Source organism: Canis aureus, chromosome 21, assembly GCF_053574225.1.
Source record: "Canis aureus isolate CA01 chromosome 21, VMU_Caureus_v.1.0, whole genome shotgun sequence".
Classification (NCBI taxonomy): domain Eukaryota; kingdom Metazoa; phylum Chordata; class Mammalia; order Carnivora; family Canidae; genus Canis; species Canis aureus.
Genome location: NC_135631.1, coordinates 19,351,430 through 19,367,759, shown reverse-complemented (window position 1 = coordinate 19,367,759; position 16,330 = coordinate 19,351,430). Strand labels below are relative to the sequence as shown.

The following is a 16,330-nucleotide window of genomic DNA, read 5'->3' as shown; positions in this document are numbered from 1 at the left end:
TTCCCTATTCCGAACCTGCCTTAATTCGTGGAGGTGAAAAAAATTATCAGCTGGGTTGGCCTTTTCTTTCTCAGGAACAACATTGCAGAGAGAAAGGTGTGTGTGTGTGTGTGTGTGTGTGTGTGTGTGTGTGTGTGTGTCCTTGTATCTGGCGAGTTGAAAGGCTTGAGGAAAGAGAGCACAGCTCTCCCCCCCCAGGAAAGCCTAAGCTCAGCAGATGGGAGGGGACCCAGGGTCGCCTTCCCGGGTCTGAGCCCAGTGCCCGGGCCGCTCCCCTTGCCCCCGCGGCGAGCTCGGCGCCCTGGAGCTGGGCCAGGACTCCAGACAGCGCCAGGCAGGTCGGTGGATGGGGGGGCCTGGGTGTGCTCTTTGCAGAAGACGCCCATTTGGAGGGAAAACTCCCTTTATTTTTTTTTCTGGGGCTCCGTAGCCGCCCCCCTGCCCAGTGCCCTATCATTTTTACGCCGACCACAGTCCTGGTGATGAACTTGCGGCTCAGCTTCCTGCTGCCTGCTTGACCCGAGAGCACCAGCAGGCTGCCGGCCTCGCCCTCCGCTCCCTCCTCCTCCTGCAACCCCGGGGCCTCGGGGCGCCGGTGGGGGTTCGAGCGGGCCCGGGCTGCAGGAGGGGCGCGCGGGGGCGCGGGGTCCCGCCGGGGAGCGCGCACGGAGCGGCGCCTCTGCCGCCCTGCTTCCTGGAGCTGTGCTCCTTTGACCCCAGTGGCAGTCCCTGTCACTGCACCGCTCGCGCTCCCTCCGGCTCGCCGCGCCCTCGCTCCCTCTCCTCGCCCCCTCGCTCGCTCTCTCCCCGGATCCCGGCTGCTCGGGTCCTTTCTCCCCCCCACCCCCGCCCCCGCCCCCGCCTCCCTCCCGGGCCGCGCCCCCCCCCTCCGCCCCAGCCCGCGGCGGGACCTCCGGGGTCGAAGGTTCTGGCCCGCCCGCGCCCCTCGCCGCCCCCGCGCGCCCCCGCGCGCCCCCCGCCCGCCTCCCGCCGGCTCGGGCCGCTCCGCGATGGATCGGCTGCTCGCTGGGCGCTGAAGGCATCCCCGGGACCCGGAGCGCAGCCGGGGAAAGGTAATCCGCCCCGGGAAGGGAGGCGGAGGGCGGGGGAGGGGGAGGAGGCGGCCGGGCGCCCGGTGCCGCGCGCGAGAGGAAGGGAGGAAAAAAAAAAAAAAATGCACACACAAAGCGGAGCCCGGGTGAGAGGTGCCTTGTCAGAGGCGCGTGCGGGGGGCTCGGCGGCTGCGGACCGCGCTGCCCCGGTGCTCCTGACGTTCGCACGAGCCGGCGCTTCCCGGGCGATCGGGAACCCGAGGAGGGCGTATTTTCTACCCCAGAGCGAAAGCAAATTCTTTTTCGGGAGCTGTCTGCCTCCCACTGCCCATCTCGCCCCTCTGCTCCCCTCCCCTCCCCCCCACCCCGGCGCCCCAGCCCCCAGCCCCCGACCTCTCGGGGTCCCCACCTCCAGCGCCCTTCTCCGCCGGATTTCTTAGGAGGGGTGAAGGGGGGGGATGTCCGCGAGGGGCATCTGCGAAAGCCAGGCGGCGGGGATGGGGGTGGGGACCAGGGCTAGGCGAGCTGTTTACTAGAAAGTCCCGGGGTTCTGTGTTCGAACCGCCCCGGCCTAGGCCCGGGTGCATTGTGTTGGCCCGAGCCCCGGGCGCCCGCGGCGGCCCGAGCGGCGAGCGGCGAGCGGCGGCCGGGAAGGCGCCGCGCAGCTTTGTGCAGGGGCTGCGCTCCGCCGCCGCCCCCGGGGCCGCCCGCGCGCGCGCCGCTCCCGCGCGGGGCTTTTTCCCACCCTGTCCCCGCGCCCCCAGCCCCGCTGTCCCCTGCCGCCTCGCGTCTCCGCGATCGCAGCCGGCCGAGCCAGCCGGCGACCCGGGCGGGGCCCCCGGTGGGGGAACGAGCGAGGAGGGGAGGGGAGGAAAAAAAAAAAAAAAGAAAGAAAGAAAAAAGAAAAAGAAAAAAAAAAAAAAAAGAAAAGTAACCGTTGCCGCCCGATTTCTTCTCCAGAGAGGCAGGAGTTTTCTTGGCTATTTACAGGGAACAGGGTTATCTTTGTAAAGCCTTTGCGTTCCGGGGCTTTGCGGCCTAGGAGACGAAGGGGGCATTTTTCTGGAGATCCGGGAGGGACTTAGAATCCACCAAGAAGAAATTTAAGGGTGTCCTCCCGGTGGGGTCGGCCGAGAGGACGTTTACCACCTCCCGCTCCCGCCCCCCCCCCCCGCGCGCCCCCCAGCCTGCCCCCAAATGAAGCGCAGATGCGGGTCATGCAAAACGTGTAATTGATTTCGAGGCTGCAAACAAACACACGCAGGTCGGGGTGGGGGTGGAGGTGGGGGGGGGACCCAACAAAACTTTAAGGGAAAGGAAAGAGGTCTAAAGAAGGGGAGACTTCCGTGGCCTCCACACCCCCTTTCCGACGCTCGCTGGCTCGCTCCCTTCCTTTCTCCGCCGCTGCAGGGGAGCAGCCCGGCAGCCCCGGGGCAGGGAGCAGGGAGCAGGGAGCAGGGAGGCGGCCGCGGCGGCTGCGGGCGCGGGCTCCGCTCCGAGGGCTCGGGGATGCCGGTGCGCCCGCGGGGCTGACGTCGGGGGCGTGGGGCTGTGATGCTCGAGCGAGGATGGCGCGGTGTCAGAGCCATTGGCCGCCGGTGGTCATCAATCAATCCGGGGCTGGGGGAGAGAGAGAGAGGGAGAGAGAGAGGGAGAGAGGGAGAGAGGCGCCCAGCGGAGCCCGGGCCGCGAGCGCAGCTCCAGCAGTGCCAGCAGCGGCGGCGGCAGCGGAGGCGACGGTGGTGGCAACGGGGGACCGAGCGAGTAAGGCGAGCTGGTGCTCCAGGAAGGAAGGGGGAGCTGTAGCCCGGACGAGCCTGCCGCGAGCCGGGAGGGCAGGGCGAGTGTGTGCGCGTGTGTGCGCGCGCGTGTGTGTGCGCGTGTGTGTGTGTGTAGTTGCTAAAGGACACCCCCCCCCTCCGCAACTGCCCACCCTAGATTTAAAACAAACAAACCAATCCAAAGTAGAGAATTCCGCGCCCCCCGCCCCACCATATATAGGCTCTACGCGTTGCCAGAAGCGCAGGAGCAAAGTCCTGCCCTTTCTCTCCGAGAGAATGTGCCAGGCGGGTGTCCGCAGTGCTGGAGACAAGTTCAGGTGTAAGTGCGGCGGGAGGGAGGGCGCTCTGCGGACCGAGGCACGTGGGACTTCGTGCATCCCTCCCAGAACCCTGGCGGAGGAGCCTCTGCCAAGGCTTGCAGGCATCGCTCGGGGTCACCGCGGTGCATAACCCGGGGTGGGCGTTAAAGAGTGGGGGCGTGAGTTGAGAAAGCCCTCGCTCCGGGCGGCAGAGGGAGGAAGGACAGAGCGAAATTTGGTGGAGCTGGAGCAGGCGAGTTCCAAAGTGCGGCCAGGCGGTCGGGCGATCTCCCGAAGGGCCGGTGAATGAGTAAAATGAGCATCCTTGTTGGAACGAGGAAATCACGGGCTCCTCTCTCATAGGCTGTGCCGAGCGAGCTCGGGTAGAGAGGTCAGGAGTTGCTGCTTTGAAACTTTTGGTAAATTGGGCTTCTGGTGTCTAGGAGGTGGAGACAGTTATTTAATTCCTCAGCTTTTTAATCCTTTCATTGCCAGCAGACTTTTAAAGGTTTTCCAGGCAGATTCCTGAAAAAAAGAAAAAAAAAAAAAAGAACATTGCAAGTTGCACAGCTTAAGGGACAGGAGACGGGATTGCTGTCTAGGAAATGCAAAATGAGCCCACATGCTTTTTTTTTGTTTGTTTCTTCTTTATTTAAAGAGAAAATCAAAGTAGCACCAGCGTGAACGTTTGGCAGTGTCAGTCCCTTTTAGATTTTTCCTTTAGGATTCCTGGCATTTAGTGCCAGGTTCCTTTGTTTTGTGGAGCCAGTGTGCTGAAAGATAAAATGAAAATTAAAAGAAAGAATACTGGTCTCTTTAAATATTACATCTAAAGAAGTGATGTAAGTGTCATGAGGATGAGATGCTCCAAAATCTGAACATTTGGAAGATTTTACTTCCTAAGGATGTGAAGCAAGGTGAATCAGCTTCTGGGTAGTTTTAGGCAGTGTATCATGCTGTCTTGTTTCAAGCTTTTTCCAGATCTCTCAGGTCAGAGGAGGGGCGGTTGTCCCCTCTCTCTGAGAGTTTGCTAGGAAAAAAAGAAAAGCCTTTTCCGTGTGTTGGTGTTTAATATCTTAGGATATGTTCATTTTGTGATGTGAGTGGGGCTGAACATAGTATGTTAAAAAATAAGCCTTTTCTTGACTTGTCTGTAAAGGTTCCTGTGAAAGTTTTGAAGCTCTCTGCCTCAGTCCGACAGTTTCTTCAAAGGACTCCAGATTAAAGAAGGTAGACACTGCAGGTGCACTCTTTCGATAAAACATTTGAAAGAGAACATGGGTAAAGATGAATTCAAATGAGGTGCCAGCCACCCATTTAGCCCTTCAGAGTTACAGGGGCCTGTGCTTGCTGATGAAAAGATGTTCTATTTGTCTTGCCGGGGCAAAGGCGCCAAGAGGCACAGATGTTCACCTGGTAGAAAAGGCCATCCTACTTGGACTTTAGGAATAGAGTGGACCATTCAGGAGTGTGAACTGATCACGTCCTAAGTTCTCTTCTCTGCTTCAAATGGGAGGGTCTACTGCTAACTCCTTTAAGCCATCGCATAGATGTTTTACATAAGAGGTGTGGAAATTTTATTTCTAGGCTGTTTTCTAGTTTAATTGGTGAATTTACTCCAGAAACATTTAAACCCCTTCTGGCGCAGAGTGCAGACGTGGCTATTGAGAGGTCACAGTGGTGGAGACGTGAATTTTGTTTCCTTTGCTTCTTAATGCTCTGTATCTCACACAATAGACATTGATGGCAGGAACATAAGAATTGCCATGTAATTTTTACACCACTCTTTAATTTATGCAAACACTAAGTTCTCGCCGTCTGAAAATGTGTATTTTTTTTCCCTCTGTGCTTTGATGGCTAACATTCTTTTTAATGACAGTCATTTCTATAACAGGAAGATGTTTTCATTTGTATTTACTTTTCAGCGTGGCGCAATTATGCAGTTTTGCGCTCCAATAGTGTCTCGGTACTTTGTGTCTCAAAAGAGAATTACAGTACTTAGAACAGGACTGCAATTTGAAGCAGGTGTTGTGTTTTACTGTTATGCAAAATAACAGTAAAATATAATTGGGGGGAAATTAAGGAAACAGCTGCAAACTTGGTATGAAAACTGCTACATTATGATTTGTAAGCAGTTCTTATAGATATCTTCCATCAAAGGAGCAGGGAAAGATTTTAATTTAGTTAATCCTCCTGGCCTGGTTGTCTATCAACTAGTGCTTAAAGGACTCATACCTCCCATGAAGTCAGGAAGAAGAAAGAGAACCCAAAGTGACACTTTGTTTAAAATGCCAGAACACCAGGGATTCGTCTCTTGGCAGTGGCGTTGTGCATTAGGAACGAAGGCAAGGTGGGTGTCATTTAGCTTGCTTTGCTAATATGAAGAAGGCAATGATTTGAGTAGAACACTGTGGAATTTCTTAGCCCAGCTAGCATATGGAGGACTACACAACCCCCGGGGTTGTAAAATAATAAAATAAATGGCCTATGGCAGGCCATCTGCCTTTTGCTTGATATCTAAGGTGTTTCATGCCAAATCTAAATCTAATCTTATTATTCTAAATATTTTTATTTGAGATAGCAGCTAAGATTCCTGGAGCTTAATAGCGCACATGGCAAACATTTTCTGATGTGGAGCGCCTAAAGTAAGAGCGTGGGTTACCCAAGGGTTACTCAGGGAGGGTGCTCCCCATTTCTTTTCTGTTGCACTAACCCGTTCCAACAGACTCAGTGCAGGGATGTGCTCTCTCAGTCTTTGCATACCTATCATGAAAATAAACATCCTCATTTCTCAACCCAGCACAGCAAATAATACATTGACATTTATCAAAATAATCAAAACTAATGGAAGTTTTGAAAGAATGAAACCCACTACTGAGAATTATACAGCAGCAAGCAAGAATGAGGTGGAGGATATAATGGCTACTCCCTTTCAGTGCTCTCTTTGGGCTCTGAGAGGGGCCGTAATGAATGCATCCAAGTAGTGGCCCAAGCCTGGATGTGTTTGACTTTCCCCCAGCGTGACTGGAGTGTTTAAAGAAATTATATTACATTTAGCAAGAGGGATTTGCCTTACCATAAGATTCTTGGCCAGAGTGGAATACATATGTATACCAGGCGTTGAGTACCTGTGTATTTGGAGAACTGCTTGTGAAAGAAAAAAGTGCATGGAACGGGTGCATATATTATGTGTGTGTTACAGATATACATAGGTATCTATTATAAGTGCAGCATTTTAAATTTACATTTGTCATTGTGTTATATGGCTGTGTTAAGCATTGAGATTTCACATTATTCTATGACATCAACTTTGTACAGACCAAACATTCCAATTAGCAGGGAAGGTTTGGAAGATTCTCCACTTCGAGCACAAACCATTTATAGTTAGACACCATGGCAACTGTGGATATGCCCCTTCCGTAATTCATGTTAAGTGCCATAATTATAATTAAAGAGAAAATCTTAGTTTGAACGCCATTGAAGTGATTTGCTAGCAGCCAGCAGTGTCATATGGAGTGCAGTGTCCACTCGGAAGTGCATGCAGGGTAGAGTGTTGGGAATGGTGGTACCCACGAGGCGTGGGTATATTAAGATTTTTTCCTGAGCCAATTTCATGTCCAGCTGTCATATTTGGTGTTTCTTAGAACACCTTCTTTTTCTTTGTTCTCATTTTATAATTTATTTATTTTTTTTCAGAAACACACGGTGGTATTGATGAGTAGATCCTTGGGTTCAGAGGTTGGCTGAAACACACCATGCCTGCTTCCATCCTTTGCTCCGGAAAGTTGTGAATTGCTCATGCCTATAGGGAGGAAGGATGGCTCATGGGATTCCTTCTCAAGGCAAAGTTACCATAACGGTGGATGAGTACAGCTCAAACCCCACCCAAGCATTCACGCACTACAACATCAACCAGAGCAGATTCCAGCCGCCACATGTACATATGTAAGTATCACTCATGAATTAAAAAAAAAAAAATTAGCAATCAAGAAAATAGAAGTAAAATAAGAAAGTCACTAATGATTTCTGCCAATGACAATAAAAGGTATATGATTTGTAAAACAGATGGGTATCCGTGGTTCCAAATATAGCTCAGAGGAATACCTTAGATGTGTGTAGCTTTTTCAGATTTTCAGAGTACTTTCAACCGCATTTTGATGTTAGATCACGAGATCTAAGGGGTGGTCATCAGTTGCCCACATTTTGTGGATAACAACAGACAGGTTAAGGTATTTGCCTGATGTCACACAGTGACTTTTGGCAGAGTCTCCTGACCCCTGGTTCAGTTTGCTTTACGTTGTGCTGTTTGCCTCCATGATGAAATATTTCTTTAAAATTTCTGTATTTTTTTTTTTATTTCCACCACACCTCACCCCACTACCCCTTTACATTCAGCTGGGAAATAGGCCTAATTGGGACTAATTGTCCAGCCACTGCTAAATCCATTGTCTTGCCTGTTGCTAGTGGAACGTGTGCTGCATGCTGCAGGACTCAAACAATATGGGGAACAAAGGATTAAGGGACAGTGGAACAGTTGGTTCCAGGAATTGTACTTTTCTCTCACTCCCTAATGCTATTTAAGTCATGTTGCAGTTTTAAACTGTTTAAGGAATAGAGTGTGGGAGAAATCCAGAGGCAAGGATTTTGCGGCACCTGGATGCACAGCAGCTTTATTCTGTTCCCCTGCCACAGGATGTGCTGGGCTTTCAGCAGAAGGGGCAAAAGGTCACCATCTCCCTAGTTTATTCAATGCCTAGTGCTCATTCTCTATTAGACCCTTCCAATGTCTAACATGAGTCTTTCATAGTAGGACTAAACCTCTTTGAACACTATTGTGTAGTCAAGAGAGAAAGGAGGTTAGGGCTCTGTTGACTGTTTTTTCCATTCCTGGCAAAACTGAACTCGGGGCATGTGTAAGTCACAAGTTCTTTTTCTGGTATTTGTTTTATTTGAGCTTTTGAAAAAAATAGTAGTCCCCCTCAGACACACACATACCTCTCCCCCAAATTTAGAAACACTAATCAAACAAAAAAGATCTCTCTTGACTGCCTGGCTATTGGTGTAAATACTAGGATGTTGCTTTGCAGGTAGATTCTATTAGAGCCACTCAATTACCTATGATGAGATTTCTGGGGGGAAAAAAAGGAAAGGAAAAAGGGAAAGAAATCCTTGTGAATGGTTAGTGCTAAACTGTTTTGAAGAATTTTTTTATACTTTCTCTAAATCAGAATTTAGTCATGATTATGAAAGATTGTTAACATGATTTTAAGGAAAAGTTTTTAAGGTGAATGAGATTTTCCTTTGTTAAAATAGCTTTTCTGAACGATACGTCTGTGTTCATTTCAAAATTTCCTTTTATTCTTCTGCTTCTAATGATTTCTTTTTCTTCAAATATGTTATAGAATTTGTGCGAGCTGGACTTGGGATACCTTTAGCTCTGTTCTGCCAGTGTGACGTTTGGTATTAAAGAATCACAAAGAACTTTGTGAATTCTGTTTCCTTTCAGGCAAAGGAGAGTATGTTTTGCCTCAGATTCCTCGGAAGATGACTGATAGGGAACGTCACCTTAAGTCCTCCCTTGTTCATGGCCCTAAGGTTCTATTAGTTCACTGGGAATGAACAGATATTTTTAAAAAACCACGTAACCTTAGAACTAATCTGCTTAGATCTAGCCATAAAAAAAAATCTAAGGATCAAATTACATACATCTTAAAAAAAAAAAAAGGCTTGCAAAAATGGGGTTTACAGTGGTGTAGCCTGGACAGCGTTGTAGCCCTTCACTAGACTTTCCACCTTTGGAGTAGAGCACTCTTGCACGATCTGGGTCCAGGAGACCTTTTCACCTTCATCACTTACCCAGGGCTTTCTGCCCGAACCCTTTGCTCCAGCCACCATGCAGGTTGGCTCCCTGTCGCCTGAGCACACCTCTATCTTGGTGCCATTGATTTCAGTGCTTCTCACGGCTGCAGCACTCACACTGATGCTCAGCTCATCAAATGCCTCAGGTCCCTGCAGGCCTCCTACATCCATAAAACCTCTCTGTCTCTCCCAATCCAAGCTGACCGTGCCCTGCTCCCCAACACAAGCCCCCGTACTTCAGCCCGTCCCACCTGCATTATTATCTCTTGGGCTTTCATTTGTTTCTTAAGAGTGGTGATTGAGCAGGTAACAGGTGTTCAGAAATACTGATTGATGGCTGGATTGATCCACTGATTTGACTGTGCATTGAGATGAGATATTATAATTGAGATTTGGAGATTTTCATTGGAATTTTGCTGTCCTATCTTAACATTTTGAGCGTTTGTATGAAGGTGTGTGTGTATTGTCAAGCAAGTTGGCTTACCTTTTCCTTGGCTTTATTTTTCCTTGTTTGGTGCCCTAGTGCAGTGACTGGCCCATACTCGGCATTCAGGTATCTTGGTTAAATGTGACCATGTTACACTTTCTTTAAAGTAAAAAAAAAAAAAAAAGAGCTTAGTCTAAATAGAAACTTAAGTTGGCTGGAAAATATCCATAAAATATTGAGTCTAAAATATCTTCGGTTTTTCTGAAATTCTCAACATGTCGTGGCAGAGGTTTGTTCCTCTCCCTAAAAATATTTTGAATTTTCCACTTGAATAGTTGCTCATTATTTTGCATGGGGCCCCTAAAATGCTTCCTTTCCTTTTTCACTTACAACTGAGGCCTATGAAGATCCATAATGGATCACCTGAATTGGAATTACAATCCTGGTCTCTTAAGCGATCCATTGTCTTCTTTCACACAACCTAGTGGGGTTTTCTTGCCTTAATTAAGGAAGAGTTCACTTCCTCTTTAGTTCAATTAGTCTCATATCAATTTTGTGACCCCCTTGGGCAATTTACTTCTCTACTCCATGCCTCAGTTTACTCGTTTGTACACATTTGCACCAAATGATAGTTATGGATCTTTTTAGCTCTGACCTACTGAGATCAAGATTGCGATTAAGATGACATTTATTTGCAGGGGGTTGCTATAGGGGGAATACAGATACATAAAACTTGGTCCCCATCTTCATCAAGCTCATCACTGATTTCTGAGCTATTGCTTCAGGTGGCTTTCGGAGATTTACTGTTTGGTCTTGGATTGGCTTCTCCTGTGAGTTCTCATGAGGCTGCCACCAAGCTTTCTAAGAACCACTGGCCTGCATCTCTGCCTGCGACATAGAGATTTTTCTTTAATTGAAGTATAGTTAACCCACAAAGTTACTTTAGTTTCAGGTGTACAGCAGAGTGATTCAACAACTCTATACCTTATGCTGTGTTCACAAGTGTAGCTGCCATCTGTCACCAGACAGCACTATTATAATACTATTGACTATATTCCCTGTGCTGTGCCTTTCATCCCATGACTTATTCATTCCAAAACTGGGAGCCTGGGCCTCCCCACCTCCCTTCACCCATTTTGCCTATCCCCTCACCTCCCTCCCCTCTGACAACCACCAGTTTATGCCTGTATTTGTGGATCTGTTTCTGCTTTTTTTTTTATTTTTTTAGATTCCACATATATGTATACATGTGCGTGTATGTGTGTGTGTGCGTCAGATGTATGGTATTTGTCTATCTCTGTCTTACTTATTGCACTCAGCATAATATCCGCTAGGTCCATCTCTGTTGTTGCAAATGGCAAAATCTAAAGGAAGATTTTTGTTTTAAAGAAAGGAATCCTATATGACCTTGGGAAAGAAAATGAAAGCACAGCTGGAGTTGATAGGGCAGTATTTAGCCAAGAATTTGCGTGCCCCTCCAGCCCAGACTCTTGAACATAGTGATTGATGTGATGATTGAAAACCAACAATTAACAGCATTTTGTTTTCCTACAATGTCTTCACTTTTCCCAAGTGGAGTGTTGAGAAAATTATTTAGTATTTAGTATTTTTAATGTTGGTGGGAGGAGATGCTGAAGGCGCCAACGTAGGTTTGAAAGCACCATAAAGATTTTGTATATTCTTAATGATGTGAGGCCTAATAAAATATTATAAAACCTCTTTTAGTAGGGTAGCCAGCCATCTCTGTTTTTACACTGAAAGGCCTGTGTTCTGGGAGACCCCTCAGTCCTATGCTAACCAGGATGGTTGATCACCTTACTGAGGTTCATTCCTCACCTCTTTTTTTTTTTTTTTTTTTTTTTTTAAGAATTGGTTGCTAGGAAGCTCATACCATATCTTATTTTCAGTTTTAGTCCCTTTTTGTCTTCAGTTGTCAGCACTCGTGGAGTATTACTGTGCTTTTGTTCATTTATACTTGTTTTGGGGAGGCAGCGTCACATAGTGCTTGACATCTCCAGTGGAGTAAGATTGTTAGACTTAAAACCTGGTTTGTGCCATTTACTAGCTGTGTAACCAACTGTGGAGAGATGTATTAAGTTCTCTGTGTTTTCTTTTTCCAAGTTGTAAAATGTGGACGATAAAAGTAGGGGCCTATCTCATTGCTGTGAATGCTAAAACAGTGTTACTTGTAAAAATTCTTAGAGGAGTTCTTAGTATATGGTTTATACTCAATACATGTTAGGTGTTATTAATGATTGTTTTATTGATTCTGCATTTTTTTATTCTAAACTGTCTTAATTAATTTGAAAATGAGTGGGGTAAAAATAAATGAATAAGAAAATTACTGGTAAGTCTTGTCCTGTCTTCCTCAAGGAACCATTCCCAGCAAACTTTTCTGGGTAGGATATTTGACTGTCAGGGTTGGCAGATGTTCTGACCTCTTGATGGCTGGCAAAGTCATAAAGGACCTAGGATTATCTCATTAACTTCAGTTATTCCTTGGGAGTGACAGTTCCAAGGGCAGAAAGAATCCAGTGACCTGAGGGTTGCCTTGTTATTCTCTGTGAAATCACATTGGCCTTCTTCCTCATGGGCTATTCTCATATTCTTGTATTCCTATCAATGTCTTAGGCTCCCCACCTATGGCTGTGGTTAAAACAGAAGCATCAAGAATTAACTCTAATTAGCCAGGATTGAGTGCAGAGGACCACAGCTTTGGCTAGGCAATGAGGAGAGTGATAGCTGCAATTAGAGATCTATATACAATGTTGATACTACCAGTTAGTAGCTTGGCTGAGCATTGATGGACAAATTACTGAGTCTTCTCATCTGTAAAATGGGTTGATTGACCCTTTGAGATTAATTGAGATAAAGCATATATGACATATAGTGCCTGAAAGATAGCACTTGATACATAGATGCTGTGATAATACTTAAGCTCTTTCCATACGGCCTCATGTATGTACCCTGGTTACATCAGTGTTAACATCTTCCTTTCTGAACTTCTTGGTTGTATAAAACTTGACAAGTCCAACTCGTGTTTTTGTTACTTTTTATTGCATTATATAGTACCTGTCAGTATTTGGCCATTATGAATCAAAAGTGATCTGAAGCTTTTAGGGTATCTTGGTGATCATTCCATGCCAGATTCTTAAAGAATTTTGTTTGTGTGATCTGAAGTTTCGTTTTTCATGGTGGGAAGTAAATGTTTATGTCAGGTCTGTACTAGGCATCCTTAGGTGCAAAGACAAAGTTACAGAAGAGAGTTACAGAATGGTGCCTTTTGGTTAAAAGAAATATATAAAAGTGTGTAGAAAAATAAATACCGACGTTACTAGTGATTATTTAGGGAATGACTGGAGGAGGGAGTGGTGGATAAAGACCTTTCACTTTTTATTTTATGTATTTATGTATAATTTAAATTTTTTATAGCAACTATGTGATACTTTTATGATAAAAACATTTTTTTAAGAATGATAAAAATGTAATTTACCTATAAGTCCTTCTGCTTTGTCTGCAAGATTTACACTGAAGGCTCACACAAATGTAAATCTTCTACTTTCTTTGGGCCTACCTTCTTTGGATGGTGCTTTCTTCTATTTTACGTTATAATCGAAGAATAGACCAAAGGCTGTTTATTGGTTCAGTATAATTCCGCTTGCTCACCTGTGGGAAGGTGGGAGCAGTGACAAAGATGTTGCCTCCTTTTTCGTCCTGTACCTGAAGGGAAATTTGTTAAGAAGTATTTTTGGATTCAGTTTTGGAAGCCATCAGAGTACACAGTATCGGTACATAAATGGTTTGCTGTAGTAGACTTATTCGATAGCATTTCAGAGACCTGGATGCTAGTCTCGTCTTGGTCACTAATTAGGGCTGTGGTCATTAGTGCATTGGGCTTCTCCGAATTTCAGGTTCCTCACCAGGAACATGGTGCCCTTTAGCATCATTGTCTCCCACTCTGGCAGTTTTGGATTTCTCTTTCTTATCTTTAGGTCTGTTTGAAATTAAGAATATGAATCCCTCATCATTCGTGCTATTTGTAGGAAAAGAATATAATAGTAAGGCATCATGGGGATGTGGTGGAGAGGGAGAAGAGGAATGATCCCTTAACTCTTCGCCCACAGGAAGACTAATATCAATGAATGAATGAATGTCGGGGGCTCTGTAAAAAATAGCACTTTACTAACAAGGTAGAAATTAATCCTGTGTTCTGGAGCTGGGCTGCATTAGCTGTTTTAAAAAAATATATATTCTAAACATTTTTTCTCTTGGTAAGCCACTCATTCCCATGCTCATTCTCATTACAAATTTATCACTGGCCTACACATTAGCATGGCCATAATTTTTGTTAATGTTTTCAATCTGAAATTCATCGTGGAGATGCTGAATGGCTCTTTTCGTTTGCACTCATATGTAAACACAGAGTATTTTTCTTTTTCTCTCTCATTTCTTTTCTAAAATAAGTTCTTTTTCCTATATACTCCCTGAGGGTACTAGTCTTGTGGTCCGTGACAGTTTGACTTCATTTTAGAGCTGACTTTTTTCTTATTCTGTAGATTTCTTTGTTTGCATTCAAGCATTTAAAAAGCAACCTAAAATTAGATTTTTTTTTTGTCCATATGGATTTGTTCTTAGAATCCTGGTTGTATGTTGTATAACTGTGTAGTACTTTTTGCTTGTTTGTTTTTTGGTTGCTTGACTTTTGAGGAGGGTAAAGCATTTTGACAAGTAAAGTAGATCCCATCCACTGTGGTATGCCTGCATTTTAAATTCTGAAATACTTACCTACATTTATAGAGATAGAGGAAGATTCATAGGGAAACAGTGGTTATAGTCGGTGGATATACACATCCTGAAACTGGGACACCATCAGATCATCTCTCCTTATGAATTGAATCTATCTCCTGCTCTAAGTACAGTTTTTGTTATTTTTTTTTTAAACTTCCTTTATGGAGGTGTTTTGAGAAAAACATACAAAATGGCTAACTGAGAAGTAATGCAATAGGGAGTCTGTATATGAGACATATTTAATTTAATTCTGAGATTTTAAAGCTTACGAAGGTGTAGATTTTAAGATATCAAAACAAAGCCAATGCCACTGAATCTACCACGGGTTGTACAGCAGTTCTTGCTAGTTCTGAATTATTTCCAAAAAGGAAAAGAAGCTCGCTGAGTCTCAGAAGATCTGTCCCTCAGCTTGTTTTTCTTTCTTTTCAAGTTTTTCCTCAGCTCTGTCCTTCTATGTTTTTTTCCCCTTTTAGACTTCCACAGCATGCCGGAAACTAGATGTTTCATAGCCATCCTGGCATGATTGGGCTATTACTTCAATATCAGTATGGACAAAACTACCCTCCTTTTGCAGACCACCATGTTAGTCTGCCTTTTTTTTTTTTTTTTTTTAAATGTAGAAGTACACTTGGAGGCTTTGTCTATGTAAAAACACTAACTCTGCAAAGAGGAAACTCTGTTGGATTTATTGGCCCTTGCAGTATTTGGGTCTGCATATTTTTATTCTATTTTGTTTTGAAGGGTTTTTTCCCTCAATTTCTGTCCCCGTAGAAGGGTAAAATGTACGTAAGAAAATGCGCTTTTGCAGGCTTTCCATATTTTCTTCTTTACCACAAATCAAGAATATAAGCCCCTCTAGTAGGTTTAAATTTTTGTGCGGTTTTATATTAAGTAGTAAAGCTCTCGACATCAGTTGAAAAAAAGAAAAGAAAAGCTAGTAACATTAATAAAGTAAACAGGTAAATGTTCAGTACTTGATATTATTGAGCTTTAAAATTCCAAGTGAGAATTAAATCGTTCTTGGTTCATCTGTTGGTAGTTGCTTCCTTGAAAGATTGCCGTAACACAGACCCTACTCAAGCCCATTTATTTCTTTGTGTAGAAAGCCTCTGAAACCTTCCAGCTCAAAGATTTGATAATTCTTGGATTGGAAAAATATCTTTTCCCATCTTGCGGTGGGCTATTTTGGCATTTATACTGATTGGCTAAGAAAAGTGGCTTACTTGTGGTATTTAGTTTTAGGTATTTGGGCCTCAGACCAAGTTTCAAACTGTTTACATATTGCACACTTAGTTTAAAATGTGTTTTGCACAAAGACTTAAAACCGAAATCAAGAAAAAAACTTAAGTCTTCCACCAGCTAAGCAACTTAAGCATGTTTCCCTAATTTCCTGATTTAGCCTTTTGCTATGACATAGACAGTATACCAGCTCTATTTTAGTTCTGAGTTTTGGAAAATACTTCTCTTTTTGTTTCATTTTGCTTTGCCTTAAGACTTCAGAGATAACTACAGAAGCCTATCAGACTGTATTAGATACTTTTTTTAAGTCACAAATATCATACCCATTGCTCTTTGGTTTTACCTTGCCATTTATAAAGATATTACCAACTTTTGCATACTGGTCCTGCTTGGGTGGGCAAGGAATATACAATGAGGAGATGTGTGTTTTCTGGAGAAGAGGAGAAATGGGAATATGTGTGAAGGGGACAAAGAAAGGGAGAGAGGAAAGAAGAGAGAGAGAGAGAGAAACAGATATATGACTGTAATGCTAGGAGAGTGTCAGGATCCCTAAACATCAGTCAACAAGGAGATAAGACAAATTGCACCTTAGCTTTCTGGGTTATGCATGCCAACCCCACATACCAATGAATCCAGCCTTTGAAAGGATCAGAATAGCAATTTTTGATACATTGATCTGTTCTGATCCCTGAAAAGGAACAATTTGTTAGGCCCTTTGAGGTAATTCAGACTTTAGGTTGGTATTTCAATATATTAAAAAAAAAAAATCCATTTGACAAATAGCAAACTATGAACCGGCTTTGGAGAGATACAAGAATATCTGAAATCGCGATTTCCCAAGGTTGGCCATCTGTTCGTATCTGGGAGACTTACCATATGTTGTGC

The 16,330-nt window shown here is 44.8% G+C and overlaps 1 protein-coding gene and 1 long non-coding RNA gene across 5 annotated transcripts in view; one reads left to right on the top strand and one right to left on the bottom strand.

Annotated features, from left to right (window-relative positions):
- The first annotated feature begins 232 nt into the window (after positions 1-232).
- MPPED2 (metallophosphoesterase domain containing 2) overlaps positions 233-16,330 on the top strand; it is a 175,939-nt gene continuing 159,841 nt past the window's right edge. The window contains exons 1-2 of one of the 4 annotated variants that reach the window (XM_077863416.1): positions 233-338; positions 6,829-7,077. In XM_077863416.1, coding sequence (XP_077719542.1) covers positions 6,950-7,077 — 128 coding nt within the window. In that variant the 5' untranslated portion in view covers positions 233-338; positions 6,829-6,949. Of the gene's footprint in view, positions 339-916; positions 1,074-2,675; positions 2,817-3,008; positions 3,153-6,828; positions 7,078-16,330 lie in introns of those variants that run through there. The other 3 variants (XM_077863413.1, XM_077863414.1, XM_077863415.1) reach the window with 3 other exon arrangements.
- On the bottom strand, positions 2,266-3,983 carry LOC144292703 (uncharacterized). The gene is made up of 2 exons (XR_013360046.1): positions 3,008-3,983; positions 2,266-2,672 (listed from the first exon to the last, which is right to left on the bottom strand). It is a non-coding gene; the product is annotated as an uncharacterized LOC144292703 (long non-coding RNA).